Source organism: Hyperoodon ampullatus (assembly GCF_949752795.1).
Source record: "Hyperoodon ampullatus genome assembly, chromosome: 19".
Classification (NCBI taxonomy): domain Eukaryota; kingdom Metazoa; phylum Chordata; class Mammalia; order Artiodactyla; family Ziphiidae; genus Hyperoodon; species Hyperoodon ampullatus.
The window spans coordinates 29,042,526-29,059,812 of NC_136932.1; the positions used below are offsets into that span (position 1 = coordinate 29,042,526).

Genomic DNA, 17,287 nt, shown 5'->3' on the forward strand with positions numbered 1-17,287 from the left:
GCTCTGTGAAATAGCCACATTTTAAAAGTAGCAAACCAATTCAAATTTTAAACTCTGCTGGCCAACAACATGGGCCACACAAAACACACCAGTTTGTAACCTCTGATGTATACTGTATAATGCTTTTGTTCTCATCTTCTCATATGATCCTCAGACTAGGCAGCAGATACTATTATTCGCTTCATTTGACAGATGGAGAAACTGAGGCACAGAGCAGTTTAGTAGCTTGTCCAAAGTTTGAGCATCACAGCTGGAACTTGAGGTTTTTACAGTGTGCTTTTTTATCCTCATTACAAATGCATCCTTTTAGAAAGAACCTTTTCTTATCCTAAAGATAATACATATTACAAAATACAATAAAGTACAGAAAGGTCAAAACAAAGAAAAAACGACCACTAGTCCCAACATGCCAACATAAGCACTATTACTTAGTGTATTTCCTTACAGAAAAAATAATTTCCCTATTCATTCAATCAGAGGTACCGGCTGTATAGGTTAGGATCTGTGCTAGGTGCTGGGGATATTACAGTGAACAGCCATAGTTCCTGCCCTCAGAAGGCTTACAATCTAGTTCTTGTTCTTTGTTCCATTCATTGCCAACCTAGATGTGAATATCCAACGGGGCTTCTTCAAGAAGCCAAAGAGTAAATAAGCGGATAGTGCATGTCAGGTGGGCCCAAGGCCCCCAGCTGCCCAGTCCCACTTGGGCTTCCTCCCTAGAAACGAAACGAGGAGAGGATTGGACTCCTAGTGAAGGAGTTAAGATGCAGAAAGGGATAGGACTTGAGAGTACTATCAAACTCTCAATTCAAGTGGCCGAGGACCTCGGTCTCGGCCCTCTCGTCCTCAAGGAAAGGGGTCGGGAGGGGGCAAGTGGTACGTGGCGTCCAGAAAGATGACGAGGGTCCACAGGAAGAGGCGGTCCACCACCATGGCCACAAACTGCCAGTCCTCCTTCAACTGGGGGTAGGAAGATTAAACTGTTCCTGGGCTCCAGACAACCAGGGAAGGCGGCCTCAAGGCCCTGTACCGCACCCAGGTCCTAATACCACAGCTTTGAGACAAGGGCGGGCCCGCAGAATAGCAGAGAGCGAAACTGCGGGCAACGGATGTGAGTAAAGAACAAGTGGGAAGCCAGGGGGCGGGACCAAGTGAGGCAAACTTCCAATCAGAAAAAAAAATCGAGTTCTGGGGGCGGAGCCTAAGTTTGCCGGTGGAGCCAAGGCCACCCAGGCCTTGCCTTAGCCCACCCTCTTTGGAGTCACAGCTTCGTGGTCCTCCTGTTCCCGCAGCTGTTGAGCGGTGTAGCTGATTGAAGAAACGACCTCCCGTAGGTCGGGAGGCAGGCACACAGCCCGGCTTGGACCATCGATAAATGGCCGCAGGTCCGGGGCAGACAGTTCAGGCTGGAACGTGGAAGAGGCGAGTCTGTTTGGCCACGACCGGGGCACAAAGACGGCCTGCGTGGGTGCTCTAGGCCCCGCCCCAACTCCCTCCTCCAACGCCCATCCAGGTTTCCAAACGTGAGAGAGCCCTTCAGGTTCTCTTCAACAGCGGCGACCTCTCTAGCCTTCCGCAATTCCTCCTATTCCCTTACGCTTTAGTTTCCACCTCCCCGCACAGTGGGCAACAGAAGGGGTACTACAACTCCCATGATGCTCAACCACGACATCCTCTGAGAGCTTAGGACGCCTGCCTCCGCACAGTCTTCTGGGAACTGTAGTTCGCCCTCTCCCTTCTACGTGGGCCATGGGGAGTAGATACTACCTGTTGGGTTTGGGGAAGAGAAAATCATGTGGTGGCTTGCGGATGAAATATTCATCTGTTCCCCGACCCCAGCCACTTCCTGGAGAATCCCTGAGAGGTATAGGAGGTGGCTCCGGTATCTGGTCTCTCTCAGGTTTGGGTCTCTTCAGACCCAGATACGGAGGGAGTTTGTGGATAAAGATCTGCAGAGTAGAAGAAGAGGCGTGTTGGAGGGGGCTCTTATGCTTTCAGACCAGAAGGGAAGCCGCCAACCACCCCCACGGCACGTGCCCATTCCTGCGCATGCGTGTATGCATCCCACAGATGAAATGCAACTACACAGCCCAAGAGTCCTTAAGGGGGTTAGGAGCCATCCTGACTGGAAAGAAAAGTTCTGAGGGCTTCCACCCTGATAGTACCTAACCCTGAGAATGTTTCCTTGGGACCCACGATGGGCAGTATTGATGAAGAGAGTCTGGGATCTACGCAATGTTAATGATGGGAAGATAAAATTAATTGGGCAACATTTCAACACCCAAAGACCTTGGCACTTTGACACTCTACCAGGAGTTGTAGTTCTCCCTCAGGTCTGTGAAAGGGAAGGTTGAAAGTTGGTGGGAGTGAGGAGCGATACCTGGACAAAAAGCCAAATACTGGGATTGAGAGTTAACACAGGTTGGAGAGGAGATCTTCTTACCTGACGGACCCAAAGGGGCATTTGGTGGGTGTGGGGTGAGCGATGGTGCAGGTTGAGGACTACGATGTTAAGGATGACTGAGAAGGTGACGAGGACCATGGTAAACATGAGGTATTTGATAATGACGGGGACAGACAGGGAGGTCTCAGGCACTTTGTCTGCCAGCAGCAGCAGGAAAACAGTGAGGGTCAGCAGGGCAAAGATCGAGAGCCCTATCTGCTCTACTTGGGGGACAGAGGGGAAGGCGGAAGGATTAGGCTTTGCCAGAAAGCAATCTCCCTGGCATAATCAGTGACCGTGTTTCCAGCCCACTCAAGGATAGGCTTTTGGAAGGGCCAACTGCATACAAATAACTCCTACATTTATACCTCCAACCTGGACTGATTCCCCTAAATTCCACACTTGTATCCACCTGCCTACTTAACCTCTCCATTTGGGTGTCCAATAGACATCTCGAACTTAACATGTCCAAAACTTAATTCCCTCACCACCGACTCCCCACACAGTCTTCCTCAGGTCATAAATGACAACTCGATCTTTCCTGTGGCTCAGGCCAAATCCCTTGGAGTCATTCTCAGCTCTCCTCTCTCTCATCCCATATCCAATCCATACCAAACCCTATTGGCTCTACCTTCAACATATATCCTGAAACTGATGACTTAACCCATCTACCACTACCATCCTGGTACAACTCACCATTACCTCAGATCTGAGTTATTACAAAGGCCTCCTCTTTGCTTCATCCTTTGCCGCCCTGCTGACTGTTCTCAACAGAGCAGCCACATTGATCCCATTAAAATGTAAATCATATCAACCAAGAGCCCCAAACACAGCCCAGAATGGAGGAGGCAAGTTTGCATACATCTGGTCGTGACCCAAGAGACCAGATGAGGAAAACTGAAGCCTGGGCTGTTTCTCACAGGCTGGGGAAATCAGGCATTGGGTGTCCATCCCTACATCTTACCTCCTCCCCAGAGGGTGGCTTCTGAGCCACCCTAAAAAGAACTAAGTTCTCTGCGCTCTGGGGGAGCTTTAAGATGCTGGGGGTGGGTGACAGGGAAAGGAAAATTGCTCTAAGCTCTAAAGCACTGCTCTCCAATAGCATTTTTCATGATGATGGAAATGTTCTAAATCTGTGCCATCCAATGCAGTAGCCACTAGCTCCATGTGGCTACTGAGCACTTAGAAGATCATGGCACTGAGGAAGAGAATTTCTTTTTTTTTTCTGGCCAAGCCATGAAGCTTGCGGGGTCTGAATTCCCTGACCAGGGATTGAACCACCGCCACATCAGTGAAAGCGCCACGTCCCAACAACTGGACTGCCAGGGAACAGAATTGGATGTCAGGGAAATTCTGTTCCCTGAGGAAGAGAAGTTTTAGCTTTTTAACTTAATTTTTAATAGAATTAATTTTCCTTAATTTTAAGTAATTTACATTCTAATAGGCCTTTGGCTAGTGGCTACTGTAATTGACAGTGCAGCTCTAGGGCCTTGGGGACAACGGATTTAGCTAGAGAGCGATGGAGGGAAAGCAGGGATAGTTTCGGTCCTCATCAGGCCCTGTGGGATGGGGCTGGGTTGGATGTCCTCCAAAGTCCACAGAACACTTCTCTTGTCTCTTTATTCCTCATGCTTACCTGTCCCCTCTTTTTCTATGTTTCTCACCACACACTGATATCCCCACTCCTTGATGGTCTCCGGTGAGTTGTTGGATGTTGGAAGCCATCCTGGAGCCATTGCACCATGACAAAGTCATGAAGCAACGGAAGGCGAAACTGCAAGGCAGCGCCGTGCCAGGAAGGTGGACTACAGCTCTGTTGTTATGTTTTATGATAATAAATTTAAATATAGGGGCAATTTTGGGGGGATGTTGCTCCACGTGAAAGAAAAATTCCTCTAGGACTCCCCCTCCTGAAACTACCACAGAATGGGAAGTACCCACTAAAGACCCGGGGAAATGGGTAAAGAATTAAGAGCCTGGAACTAAAGGGATATTTTTATGAAAAACACCCTCTAGTATGGAGTTATGGCCATGGGCTGGAGTTCCTGATGACATAGGAAATTTATGGTTCTATTATAAAGGAAGATTAATTATAGAAAAGCAAATGCCTAGAGCAGAATTAGTTGCTAGGATAGGGAGAAAGCACTGTCTCAGTTGAAGGAAACAACGAGAAAGGGCATGCAGGGTACATTGTAAATATTTTCGTGGAACCATTGTAAAAGGTTGCCCATGCAAGAAGAGAAATAGGAACAAGTAGCTTCAACTTTTACAATTAAAATAATCATATAACTGCTTGGCTTGGTTACTAAGAAATAACCTGTGATTAATGGGAACTTGGGAAATATTTTAATAGGACATCTAGAAACTAGGGCATATTTTTTAAAAAAAATCTTTAGAGAACATTTTGAGGTTTGATTGTGCTAAGATTCTTTGGTCGCATACCTGGTAATGTAATCAACTACAATATATAAACCTGTGATTGTAAACAATAAAGAAGAGAGAGAAACATGCAATGCTGGTACTTTAAGAAGTGTAATAGATTTATTTCCTTCGCCGACGCTATCTATCCCTCGGGTATCCCTTGACTCGCTGGAGCTGGACTCCGGCAGTTGGATGTCGCCCTATGAAGGCGCCTGGGAGACAGAGCTTCGCACTTGTCCCTGTCTGCTGTCTCTGGCGGGCGTCAAAGACCACACGCCCTAGAGAGAGCTTCGCACTTGTCCCTGTCTGCTGTCTCTGGCGGGCACCAAAGACCACACGCCCTAGAGAGAGCTTCGCACTTGTCCCTGTCTGCTGTCTCTGGCGGGCGTCAAAGACCACACGCCCTAGAGAGAGCTTCGCACTTGTCCCTGTCTGCTGTCTCTGGCGGGCGTCAAAGACCACAAGCCCTAGAGAGAGCTTCGCACTTGTCCCTGTCTGCTGTCTCTGGCGGGCGTCAAAGACAACACGCCCTAGCCAGGTGCCTGCTGGTTTTGGGAGGTGTAGACATCTGGCCATAGTTCTGGCAGGCTGGGGGAACGGTATCGGGTGGTACACCCAGGCTTGGCTGCCTGTTCGCTGCGAGGAGGTTAGCAGGTCATTGTAGGGCCCCTGAGCCTTGGCAGAGCAGGAGTTGTGACTGGCTGGGACAGAAGTCCATGGTATGTGCTGCCCTGCATCCTCCTTTCGAGGAACTGTCTCAGATATAAATGAATTTTGGGTCTGACGTGGGCCCCAAACTTGGACAGAGTCAGTTCCTAGAGGGTTCTTGTGGAGGCCTGAGTTGTTATGGAGGCCTCGTCTCTTGGATAAGCCAGAGTCTTGAGTAAGGGCTGGACTCTTATGGGGGCCAGGATCTCGATTAATTCCTGAGTCTTTGTGGAAGTTAGGGTCATGGGTATGTTCTGAGCTCCTGTAAATTCCAGCATCTTGGGTAAGTCCAGGATTCGTATGGAGGTCAGAATCTTGAGTAAGGCCTTGGCTCCTGCAGACTCCAGAATCTTGGGTCAGGCCTGGATTCTTGTAGTCTCCGGAGTCTCGGGTAAGGCTTGAGCCCTTATGGAGGCGAGCGGTTTGCACAAGACCTGGGCTCTTATGGAGATCAGACTCCTGGCAAAGGACTGAGCTCTTGTTGACTGCAGAGTCTTGGGCATGGCATGGACTCTTCTGTGGCCAAGAATCTTGGGTAATGACTGGATTCTTCTGAAGGTCAGAGTCTTGGGAAAGGCTTGGATTCTTGCAGAGGTAAGGGTCTGCGGTAAGGCCTCGAAGTTCGTGGAGGCCTGGATCTTGAGCAAGGCCTGGGTTCTTGGGGAGGCCTGTGTCTCCGGTAAGGCCTGGGGTCCTTTGGAGGACAGAGCATTGGTTGAGACCTAGACTCTCATGAAGTTCTGGGGGTTGGGGCTGGTTTGGGGTTTGGGAAGTGGTGGATAACTGGGGAGGGATGGGGCCCTGGGGAGAGAGGACAGACTGAGGAGACTTGGAGGTTGGGGGAAAGGTGAGGGTTTGTATTAAGGTGGAGGGCTTCTGGTGGTTGCTGTGTTGATGAAGGACAAAGGATCTGGGAAAACAAGAGGCAGAGAAAGAGTGCATGGTGGAGGCATGGTGCATGGTGAGCTCTGGGCACTGGTCGGAGAATGGAAGCAAGGTTGAGAAGGTGCAGCATCCTTGGAGTACACCTGGAATTTGGGGTAGACTGGAGTCTGGGGATCCGTGTTTCTCTTCTCAGACTGGCAAGGATGGGAGCTACGGTGAGCGAAGGTCTTGGACTGTACAAATTTGTCTTTGGCATCATTTGGGATCTTCCATTCCATATTCCCCAACTCCACGTAACCCAGTATGGACCCTGTGGAGGGCTTGGCACTGTCCCCACTACATTGCTTCAGTGTTTGCTCAGCTGTACCAGAGCTCACCAGACCATGCCCCTCTTGGGGCCTGGAGAGGGTACCCAAGTCATTTCTGGAGTACCCAGAGTTCTGAGGGGGACACACACGGAATAAGTTCTGCTTCATGCTGCGGGCATAGTAGACCACATGGCCAGAGGAGAGGCCTTGGTCGAAGGTAGACAAGGTAGAGAGAATAGAATCTAGGATGGGGGTACGGGTGGTGGAAGGGACTGGAGTGGTCGTCAGGGCCATGACCAGTGCTGGGACAGAGGTTGTGGCAGAGATCGGGACAGGGGCTGGTGTAGGGGCTAGGGCAGGAGTAGTAGCAGGGGCAGAAGTTGGGGGAGGGACCAGAGTGTTGGCATGGGTATAGGTCAGATGAGCATGGGTCAGGGTGCAGAGAGAAGTGTGGCCCAGGAATTGGGCTGAGGCATGTGAGGGGGCCTGGGCTTGGGCCTGGGCTGGGGTATGGGCTGAGGTATGCTCCGGGCCATGGACCTGGGCAGGGCTGTGCTCAGGGTTGAGGGCTGGTGAGGGGGTCTGGGCCTGGGGGGTAGTGTGCTCAGGGAGGTGGAATGTGGAGCAAGTCTGGGCCTGAGGTGGGGCGTGCACAGAGGGGTGCTTGTAGGAGAAGGTCTGGGCCTTGGCAGGAGAATGTGCAGGGAGCTGAACTGTGGGGAAGGTCTGGGCCCGGGCTGGGGCCTGGGCTGAGTCATAGTCTGGGGTCTTAGTCTTGCTCTCTTGGGGCAGGCAGAGTGGAACCACGTCCACCTTGCTTCTCCTGCGGAGCTTGGAAGATGTCTCTCACCTGGAGTTAAAGGTGGCTTGGGACTTTAAGGCTGTGAACAGAGGGGCCTCACCAGCTCCCACTACCCCCTCCTTCCACAGTCCCCGTGGAGCCTCCGTGGAAGCCCGAGCCCGTCCACACTGAGGCGGCGTCCAGCAGCACTTAGAAGCCGTCTCATCATCTGTTTCTGGTATCCGGGATTCAAGGTGGTTTGGGTGCCTGTGCAGGAAGCTCGGGCGATGGCGGAAGCGGGGAGAAACTCTTGAACGCAGCTTCTTGGGATCCACGGAGCAGCGCATGCGATGACTGCCTACACAGCTGGCTTGCTTGTCTGCAGGGAAAGGCGAGATGGGACAGGGCCTGGGTTCTTGAGGGGCTGAGAATCGAGGCAGGGATAGAAGAAAGGGGACAGGCCCACATCCCCTGAGCCCACACTGGCGCCCACTTACCTTTGGGGAAAATATGGTTGAAACCTGCCCGCAAGAATCTCTTCAGATGCATCCAGGGCTGAGGGAAGCAAGGGAGCATGGAGTTTGGGATCAGGGTGAGCCCTGAAATCCAACCCTTGTTCGGCCACACTACAGCAGCCATCCCATCTCAGCCCCTTCTAGACCCCAGGACTCCCCCAACCACACTGCCCAGATCCTTCCCTCACCAGGTTCACCACGTTCATCCACACATTGAGCAAGATGATGCTGACCAGGATCAGAAGAATTGAGTCTCCTAGGTCTTGGCATTTCCTGGGTGTGGTGCCAGAGCACGCCTCGGCTAGGTAATGGGTTTGCTCAGCCATGGCCGGGGGTCCCAGGACTGCCTGAGTCCGCTGGCCTCCATATATATATACTGGGAGACAGACTGGGTCATAATGGGGCAGGTGGTGGCGTCACAGTGAGGGAGGGGGATGAAAAGGAGGGCCAGGCGTGGCATTCCATGGTTCCCCGGGTGAGGTAAGCTGAGCCTGGACAGCCAAACAGGGCCCGGAGGCCGGCACACCTCCCCTCGAGCTGTCAAACATTCGCTCACCGCCCACTGACTCACTTGTTCAAATGTCACGTTCCATCTCTTGGCCCCTCCTGAGACTAGAAAGACCTTGGCCTCAGAGCCCTGCGGAAGGCCTGGCTGGAGTCCAGAGCCTCAGCCTTCTTCATGCCCTTCACTGGCTGTGGAGCTGGACCTGCCCAGATGTGGAACCTCCCAGTTTGGAAGCAGCTTCTTGTATGAGGCTCTTTGGGGACAGGGACAGCTGAGACACAGAGGAGGTGCCAAGAGACCAGTGGTTTGGAGACTGCAGCTGCAGATCTACTTAGTGCATGGTATCAGACCAGGAGGGGCCTGCTGGCAGGACTGTGGCCACTAAACCAACGGGACCCTCAGGCCCAGAAGGGGACACTGGCTTCTTATTGCAGGAAGCCAAAGGCAGGGACCCAAGCTGGCAGAAGGAGTGGCGCTTCCAAGCCACAGACCGCCAATGTTTTCTGGACCATGGCGCTCTTTATTCCTCTCTCCATGCCCTGCCGCTCCCCACCCGCCCCCATTAGCTGCTGGCCAGTTCATTTTCCCAGTCTGGCTTCCGTACAGAGAGGGCCTCGAGGCCGAGGTGGAAGGTAGCAGCGAGTTGGCCCGCACTTGGCTTCCTGCACTTGCCGCTTCAACTCCAGGCTGTCATACACCTGGTAGTTGGCATTTCCCCCTGGGTTCCGGCTGAGTGGCATGAAGGTGGGCGTGGGTGGAGGGCGTTCGGTAGCCTGGACGTCGGGCAGAGTCTGGGAGGGGTGGAGGAGCAGCGCTGAGCTGGGATCCGAGGCCCACTGGTAGAGGCCTCGGCCAGCACCGTGAGGGAGGCGGAGGCGGCCAGAGGGTGCCGCACAGGCAGCATCTCTGCCCATTCGGCCGCCCAGCGCCGCACCTCGTGGGGATCCCGGGAGTAGTTCAAGTGTCCCGTGGAGTGGTGCGGGCTGTGGTTGGGCTGGCTGTGAGCACAGCTGTGGAGGCTCCGTCCGTGGGCCGGTGGGGAGTTGCGCTGCCATGCTTCGGGCTGGTAGCCCTGAGGCACCAGAGCTGATGGAGGCTCAGAGCCCTCCAGACCACGCCGCCGCTGATCCCAGGAGTCATACGGGAGATGGCCCCCTGAGGGGTAAGTTCTGTGCCCCCCAGGGATCCATGAGCTCTTAGGGGGCAGCCGTCGGGTAAGTGATGGAGACGAGGTCCACTGGTCAGCATCCACATTGCCCCAGATGCGGGATGGCGAGCAAGGGGCCCCGAAGGACTGCAGCCCCAGCTCAGACTTGGCCTCCACACGCTTGGACATGCGGTGCAGCTCGGGCGACAGGTAGAGACAGGCTGGTGGCTGGATGGCCAGGATCCCACCCTGTCGACCCCAGAGGCCCACATTGGAGGGCAGACCCATCTGCCGGTAGAGCCCTCCCCAGCACCCCCACGGGTACTTGGGTTGTGGGAAGGAAAGTTGGTCCTCCTCCTCCAGGTAGGAGTCCGGGTCCTCCCAGTTAAAGGAGGGCATCGGAGGCAGCTGTGACATCCCGTGGAGGCGATGCGGCCTACGGAAGCCTGAGCAGCTGGAGGGGAATTTTCTAAATCCTTGGGCCTCCCCTGGTGGCTTCAGGGTTGACGGCTGCAGCTGCGGCTACGGTTGCGGAGATGGTGGTAGGAGGACGAGGAGTAGCAAGTGGGCCGGGCCATTCTCACTTCCACAGGGTCCAGGGTGCAGTGGATGTGGATGTCTTGGGCCTTGGCTGGAGGATGTTTGGAGGAACTTTCACAAGCCTGTGAGGTTTCATCTGTGGGAGGCGAGAGTCCGTGAGGGCAGGGCAACTGTCAGAAGATTTCAGGGTTGGGAACCTGGGAGCCTGGGTTTCTAGGGCCCTGGGAATGGTGAGGCGGGGTGCCCCCTAGCTGTCTTCTATAGTTACTTTTCTGAATAATACAATACATGGTCTTGTCTAAGGCATTCTGGAGCCCATGCCATATCTGGTGTGGGGTGGGGTGGGGTGGGTGAAAATGAAGGCCAGGCTCTCTACCCTCACCACCACTCCCAGCCAAGACCGTTCCTGCAGACGGAGGTGCAGGCTGCAGCTGGTTCCCACCCTCAGCCATCTTCACCCCTACTGGTGATCCCCAACCATCGCTGACCATAGTTGCCATGCTGATCCCAAAGCTGACAAGAATGACAAGGCCCAGCAACAGGATTAGGAAGTCCTCCGCATTCTGGGTACTTTCTTGGTATTGATGGCAGCACCCCAGGTTGTCATACCAGAGCTGGTGTTCCATGGTGGGCGGGTCCTAGGGCCGCCTGAGCCGTGGGACGCCCCACCCCCCCCAACCCCACCGGCCCTGACCCACACTGCACTCATGCCAGGACCTGGGGACACCCACCAACAGGTGAGGGAGCATGGTCATAATGAGGCCCATTGCAGGGAGTCACAATGCGGAGTTGTCCAATCTTTCATCCACTCAGCTGGTCCTTTAGGTGGCCGTCTCTGCCCTCGGCTCCCACTACATGGAGCCTAGTCCCCAGAGTTCAGTCTGTCCTTCTGTCTCCATGGGGCCTTGCTTAACTTGATTTGCAAGCAGGGTTGCTACAGATGAGAGACAGTCTTCATAGTGACTGGATCATGCATATAGGATTTCCTCCATTTCATTGTTCAAGACATTAGGATCGCTTACGTAGCCTGTTGGGCTTCTTAGAACTAGCCTGCAGTTCTTTAAAAGTTTCAAGAGAAGCCAGAAATCCAAATTGCTCTGTGAAATAGCCACATTTTAAAAGTAGCAAACCAATTCAAATTTTAAACTCTGCTGGCCAACAACATGGGCCACACAAAACACACCAGTTTGTAACCTCTGATGTATACTGTATAATGCTTTTGTTCTCATCTTCTCATATGATCCTCAGACTAGGCAGCAGATACTATTATTCGCTTCATTTGACAGATGGAGAAACTGAGGCACAGAGCAGTTTAGTAGCTTGTCCAAAGTTTGAGCATCACAGCTGGAACTTGAGGTTTTTACAGTGTGCTTTTTTATCCTCATTACAAATGCATCCTTTTAGAAAGAACCTTTTCTTATCCTAAAGATAATACATATTACAAAATACAATAAAGTACAGAAAGGTCAAAACAAAGAAAAAACGACCACTAGTCCCAACATGCCAACATAAGCACTATTACTTAGTGTATTTCCTTACAGAAAAAATAATTTCCCTATTCATTCAATCAGAGGTACCGGCTGTATAGGTTAGGATCTGTGCTAGGTGCTGGGGATATTACAGTGAACAGCCATAGTTCCTGCCCTCAGAAGGCTTACAATCTAGTTCTTGTTCTTTGTTCCATTCATTGCCAACCTAGATGTGAATATCCAACGGGGCTTCTTCAAGAAGCCAAAGAGTAAATAAGCGGATAGTGCATGTCAGGTGGGCCCAAGGCCCCCAGCTGCCTAGTCCCACTTGGGCTTCCTCCCTAGAAACGAAACGAGGAGAGGATTGGACTCCTAGTGAAGGAGTTAAGATGCAGAAAGGGATAGGACTTGAGAGTACTATCAAACTCTCAATTCAAGTGGCCGAGGACCTCGGTCTCGGCCCTCTCGTCCTCAAGGAAAGGGGTCGGGAGGGGGCAAGTGGTACGTGGCGTCCAGAAAGATGACGAGGGTCCACAGGAAGAGGCGGTCCACCACCATGGCCACAAACTGCCAGTCCTCCTTCAACTGGGGGTAGGAAGATTAAACTGTTCCTGGGCTCCAGACAACCAGGGAAGGCGGCCTCAAGGCCCTGTACCGCACCCAGGTCCTAATACCACAGCTTTGAGACAAGGGCGGGCCCGCAGAATAGCAGAGAGCGAAACTGCGGGCAACGGATGTGAGTAAAGAACAAGTGGGAAGCCAGGGGGCGGGACCAAGTGAGGCAAACTTCCAATCAGAAAAAAAATCGAGTTCTGGGGGCGGAGCCTAAGTTTGCCGGTGGAGCCAAGGCCACCCAGGCCTTGCCTTAGCCCACCCTCTTTGGAGTCACAGCTTCGTGGTCCTCCTGTTCCCGCAGCTGTTGAGCGGTGTAGCTGATTGAAGAAACGACCTCCCGTAGGTCGGGAGGCAGGCACACAGCCCGGCTTGGACCATCGATAAATGGCCGCAGGTCCGGGGCAGACAGTTCAGGCTGGAACGTGGAAGAGGCGAGTCTGTTTGGCCACGACCGGGGCACAAAGACGGCCTGCGTGGGTGCTCTAGGCCCCGCCCCAACTCCCTCCTCCAACGCCCATCCAGGTTTCCAAACGTGAGAGAGCCCTTCAGGTTCTCTTCAACAGCGGCGACCTCTCTAGCCTTCCGCAATTCCTCCTATTCCCTTACGCTTTAGTTTCCACCTCCCCGCACAGTGGGCAACAGAAGGGGTACTACAACTCCCATGATGCTCAACCACGACATCCTCTGAGAGCTTAGGACGCCTGCCTCCGCACAGTCTTCTGGGAACTGTAGTTCGCCCTCTCCCTTCTACGTGGGCCATGGGGAGTAGATACTACCTGTTGGGTTTGGGGAAGAGAAAATCATGTGGTGGCTTGCGGATGAAATATTCATCTGTTCCCCGACCCCAGCCACTTCCTGGAGAATCCCTGAGAGGTATAGGAGGTGGCTCCGGTATCTGGTCTCTCTCAGGTTTGGGTCTCTTCAGACCCAGATACGGAGGGAGTTTGTGGATAAAGATCTGCAGAGTAGAAGAAGAGGCGTGTTGGAGGGGGCTCTTATGCTTTCAGACCAGAAGGGAAGCCGCCAACCACCCCCACGGCACGTGCCCATTCCTGCGCATGCGTGTATGCATCCCACAGATGAAATGCAACTACACAGCCCAAGAGTCCTTAAGGGGGTTAGGAGGCATCCTGACTGGAAAGAAAAGTTCTGAGGGCTTCCACCCTGATAGTACCTAACCCTGAGAATGTTTCCTTGGGACCCACGATGGGCAGTATTGATGAAGAGAGTCTGGGATCTACGCAATGTTAATGATGGGAAGATAAAATTAATTGGGCAACATTTCAACACCCAAAGACCTTGGCACTTTGACACTCTACCAGGAGTTGTAGTTCTCCCTCAGGTCTGTGAAAGGGAAGGTTGAAAGTTGGTGGGAGTGAGGAGCGATACCTGGACAAAAAGCCAAATACTGGGATTGAGAGTTAACACAGGTTGGAGAGGAGATCTTCTTACCTGACGGACCCAAAGGGGCATTTGGTGGGTGTGGGGTGAGCGATGGTGCAGGTTGAGGACTACGATGTTAAGGATGACTGAGAAGGTGACGAGGACCATGGTAAACATGAGGTATTTGATAATGACGGGGACAGACAGGGAGGTCTCAGGCACTTTGTCTGCCAGCAGCAGCAGGAAAACAGTGAGGGTCAGCAGGGCAAAGATCGAGAGCCCTATCTGCTCTACTTGGGGGACAGAGGGGAAGGCGGAAGGATTAGGCTTTGCCAGAAAGCAATCTCCCTGGCATAATCAGTGACCGTGTTTCCAGCCCACTCAAGGATAGGCTTTTGGAAGGGCCAACTGCATACAAATAACTCCTACATTTATACCTCCAACCTGGACTGATTCCCCTAAATTCCACACTTGTATCCACCTGCCTACTTAACCTCTCCATTTGGGTGTCCAATAGACATCTCGAACTTAACATGTCCAAAACTTAATTCCCTCACCACCGACTCCCCACACAGTCTTCCTCAGGTCATAAATGACAACTCGATCTTTCCTGTGGCTCAGGCCAAATCCCTTGGAGTCATTCTCAGCTCTCCTCTCTCTCATCCCATATCCAATCCATACCAAACCCTATTGGCTCTACCTTCAACATATATCCTGAAACTGATGACTTAACCCATCTACCACTACCATCCTGGTACAACTCACCATTACCTCAGATCTGAGTTATTACAAAGGCCTCCTCTTTGCTTCATCCTTTGCCGCCCTGCTGACTGTTCTCAACAGAGCAGCCACATTGATCCCATTAAAATGTAAATCATATCAACCAAGAGCCCCAAACACAGCCCAGAATGGAGGAGGCAAGTTTGCATACATCTGGTCGTGACCCAAGAGACCAGATGAGGAAAACTGAAGCCTGGGCTCTTTCTCACAGGCTGGGGAAATCAGGCATTGGGTGTCCATCCCTACATCTTACCTCCTCCCCAGAGGGTGGCTTCTGAGCCACCCTAAAAAGAACTAAGTTCTCTGCGCTCTGGGGGAGCTTTAAGATGCTGGGGGTGGGTGACAGGGAAAGGAAAATTGCTCTAAGCTCTAAAGCACTGCTCTCCAATAGCATTTTTCATGATGATGGAAATGTTCTAAATCTGTGCCATCCAATGCGGTAGCCACTAACTCCATGTGGCTACTGAGCACTTAGAAGATCATGGCACTGAGGAAGAGAATTTCTGTTTTTTTTCTGGCCAAGCCATGAAGCTTGCGGGGTCTGAATTCCCTGACCAGGGATTGAACCACCGCCACATCAGTGAAAACGCCACGTCCCAACAACTGGACTGCCAGGGAACAGAATTGGATGTCAGGGAAATTCTGTTCCCTGAGGAAGAGAAGTTTTAGCTTTTTAACTTAATTTTTAATAGAATTAATTTTCCTTAATTTTAAGTAATTTACATTCTAATAGGCCTTTGGCTAGTGGCTACTGTAATTGACAGTGCAGCTCTAGGGCCTTGGGGACAACGGATTTAGCTAGAGAGCGATGGAGGGAAAGCAGGGATAGTTTCGGTCCTCATCAGGCCCTGTGGGATGGGGCTGGGTTGGATGTCCTCCAAAGTCCACAGAACACTTCTCTTGTCTCTTTATTCCTCATGCTTACCTGTCCCCTCTTTTTCTATGTTTCTCACCACACACTGATATCCCCACTCCTTGATGGTCTCCGGTGAGTTGTTGGATGTTGGAAGCCATCCTGGAGCCATTGCACCATGACAAAGTCATGAAGCAACGGAAGGCGAAACTGCAAGGCAGCGCCATGCCAGGAAGGTGGACTACAGCTCTGTTGTTATGTTTTATGATAATAAATTTAAATATAGGGGCAATTTTGGGGGGATGTTGCTCCACGTGAAAGAAAAATTCCTCTAGGACTCCCCCTCCTGAAACTACCACAGAATGGGAAGTACCCACTAAAGACCCGGGGAAATGGGTAAAGAATTAAGAGCCTGGAACTAAAGGGATATTTTTATGAAAAACACCCTCTAGTATGGAGTTATGGCCATGGGCTGGAGTTCCTGATGACATAGGAAATTTATGGTTCTATTATAAAGGAAGATTAATTATAGAAAAGCAAATGCCTAGAGCAGAATTAGTTGCTAGGATAGGGAGAAAGCACTGTCTCAGTTGAAGGAAACAACGAGAAAGGGCATGCAGGGTACATTGTAAATATTTTCGTGGAACCATTGTAAAAGGTTGCCCATGCAAGAAGAGAAATAGGAACAAGTAGCTTCAACTTTTACAATTAAAATAATCATATAACTGCTTGGCTTGGTTACTAAGAAATAACCTGTGATTAATGGGAACTTGGGAAATATTTTAATAGGACATCTAGAAACTAGGGCATATTTTTTAAAAAAAATCTTTAGAGAACATTTTGAGGTTTGATTGTGCTAAGATTCTTTGGTCGCATACCTGGTAATGTAATCAACTACAATATATAAACCTGTGATTGTAAACAATAAAGAAGAGAGAGAAACATGCAATGCTGGTACTTTAAGAAGTGTAATAGATTTATTTCCTTCGCCGACGCTATCTATCCCTCGGGTATCCCTTGACTCGCTGGAGCTGGACTCCGGCAGTTGGATGTCGCCCTATGAAGGCGCCTGGGAGACAGAGCTTCGCACTTGTCCCTGTCTGCTGTCTCTGGCGGGCGTCAAAGACCACACGCCCTAGAGAGAGCTTCGCACTTGTCCCTGTCTGCTGTCTCTGGCGGGCACCAAAGACCACACGCCCTAGAGAGAGCTTCGCACTTGTCCCTGTCTGCTGTCTCTGGCGGGCGTCAAAGACCACACGCCCTAGAGAGAGCTTCGCACTTGTCCCTGTCTGCTGTCTCTGGCGGGCGTCAAAGACCACAAGCCCTAGAGAGAGCTTCGCACTTGTCCCTGTCTGCTGTCTCTGGCGGGCGTCAAAGACAACACGCCCTAGCCAGGTGCCTGCTGGTTTTGGGAGGTGTAGACATCTGGCCATAGTTCTGGCAGGCTGGGGGAACGGTATCGGGTGGTACACCCAGGCTTGGCTGCCTGTTCGCTGCGAGGAGGTTAGCAGGTCATTGTAGGGCCCCTGAGCCTTGGCAGAGCAGGAGTTGTGACTGGCTGGGACAGAAGTCCATGGTATGTGCTGCCCTGCATCCTCCTTTCGAGGAACTGTCTCAGATATAAATGAATTTTGGGTCTGACGTGGGCCCCAAACTTGGACAGAGTCAGTTCCTAGAGGGTTCTTGTGGAGGCCTGAGTTGTTATGGAGGCCTCGTCTCTTGGATAAGCCAGAGTCTTGAGTAAGGGCTGGACTCTTATGGGGGCCAGGATCTCGATTAATTCCTGAGTCTTTGTGGAAGTTAGGGTCATGGGTATGTTCTGAGCTCCTGTAAATTCCAGCATCTTGGGTAAGTCCAGGATTCGTATGGAGGTCAGAATCTTGAGTAAGGCCTTGGCTCCTGCAGACTCCAGAATCTTGGGTCAGGCCTGGATT

The 17,287-nt window shown here is 51.9% G+C and overlaps 3 protein-coding genes and 1 pseudogene across 4 annotated transcripts in view; all 4 read right to left on the bottom strand.

Moving 5' to 3' along the window:
• The window catches only part of LOC307067913 (RAD52 motif-containing protein 1-like), a gene marked incomplete at both ends in the record, with an annotated part of 278,899 nt that overhangs the window by 192,199 nt on the left and 69,413 nt on the right, over window positions 1-17,287 (bottom strand). The window lies entirely within an intron of this gene.
• Window positions 847-7,893, bottom strand: LOC307067421 (acetylcholine receptor subunit beta-like; the record flags this gene model as incomplete). Its single annotated transcript, XM_079724882.1, has 5 exons — window positions 847-960; window positions 1,266-1,428; window positions 1,768-1,949; window positions 2,444-2,667; window positions 7,668-7,893. The coding sequence occupies 5 exons, from the start codon at window positions 7,891-7,893 to the stop codon at window positions 847-849; spliced, it is 909 nt and encodes a 302-aa protein (XP_079581008.1).
• Window positions 7,905-10,882, bottom strand: LOC307067422 (uncharacterized protein SPEM2-like; annotated as a pseudogene). The gene is made up of 5 exons: window positions 10,742-10,882; window positions 10,522-10,579; window positions 9,120-10,389; window positions 8,250-8,334; window positions 7,905-7,925 (listed from the first exon to the last, which is right to left on the bottom strand). The product of its transcript is annotated as an uncharacterized protein SPEM2-like (transcript).
• The window catches only part of LOC307067423 (uncharacterized protein), a gene marked incomplete at both ends in the record, with an annotated part of 10,400 nt that continues 5,306 nt past the window's right edge, over window positions 12,194-17,287 (bottom strand). Inside the window, 2 exon segments of the mRNA XM_079724883.1 lie at window positions 12,194-12,307; window positions 12,597-12,752. Of these exon segments, the coding sequence (XP_079581009.1) occupies window positions 12,194-12,307; window positions 12,597-12,752 (270 nt within the window).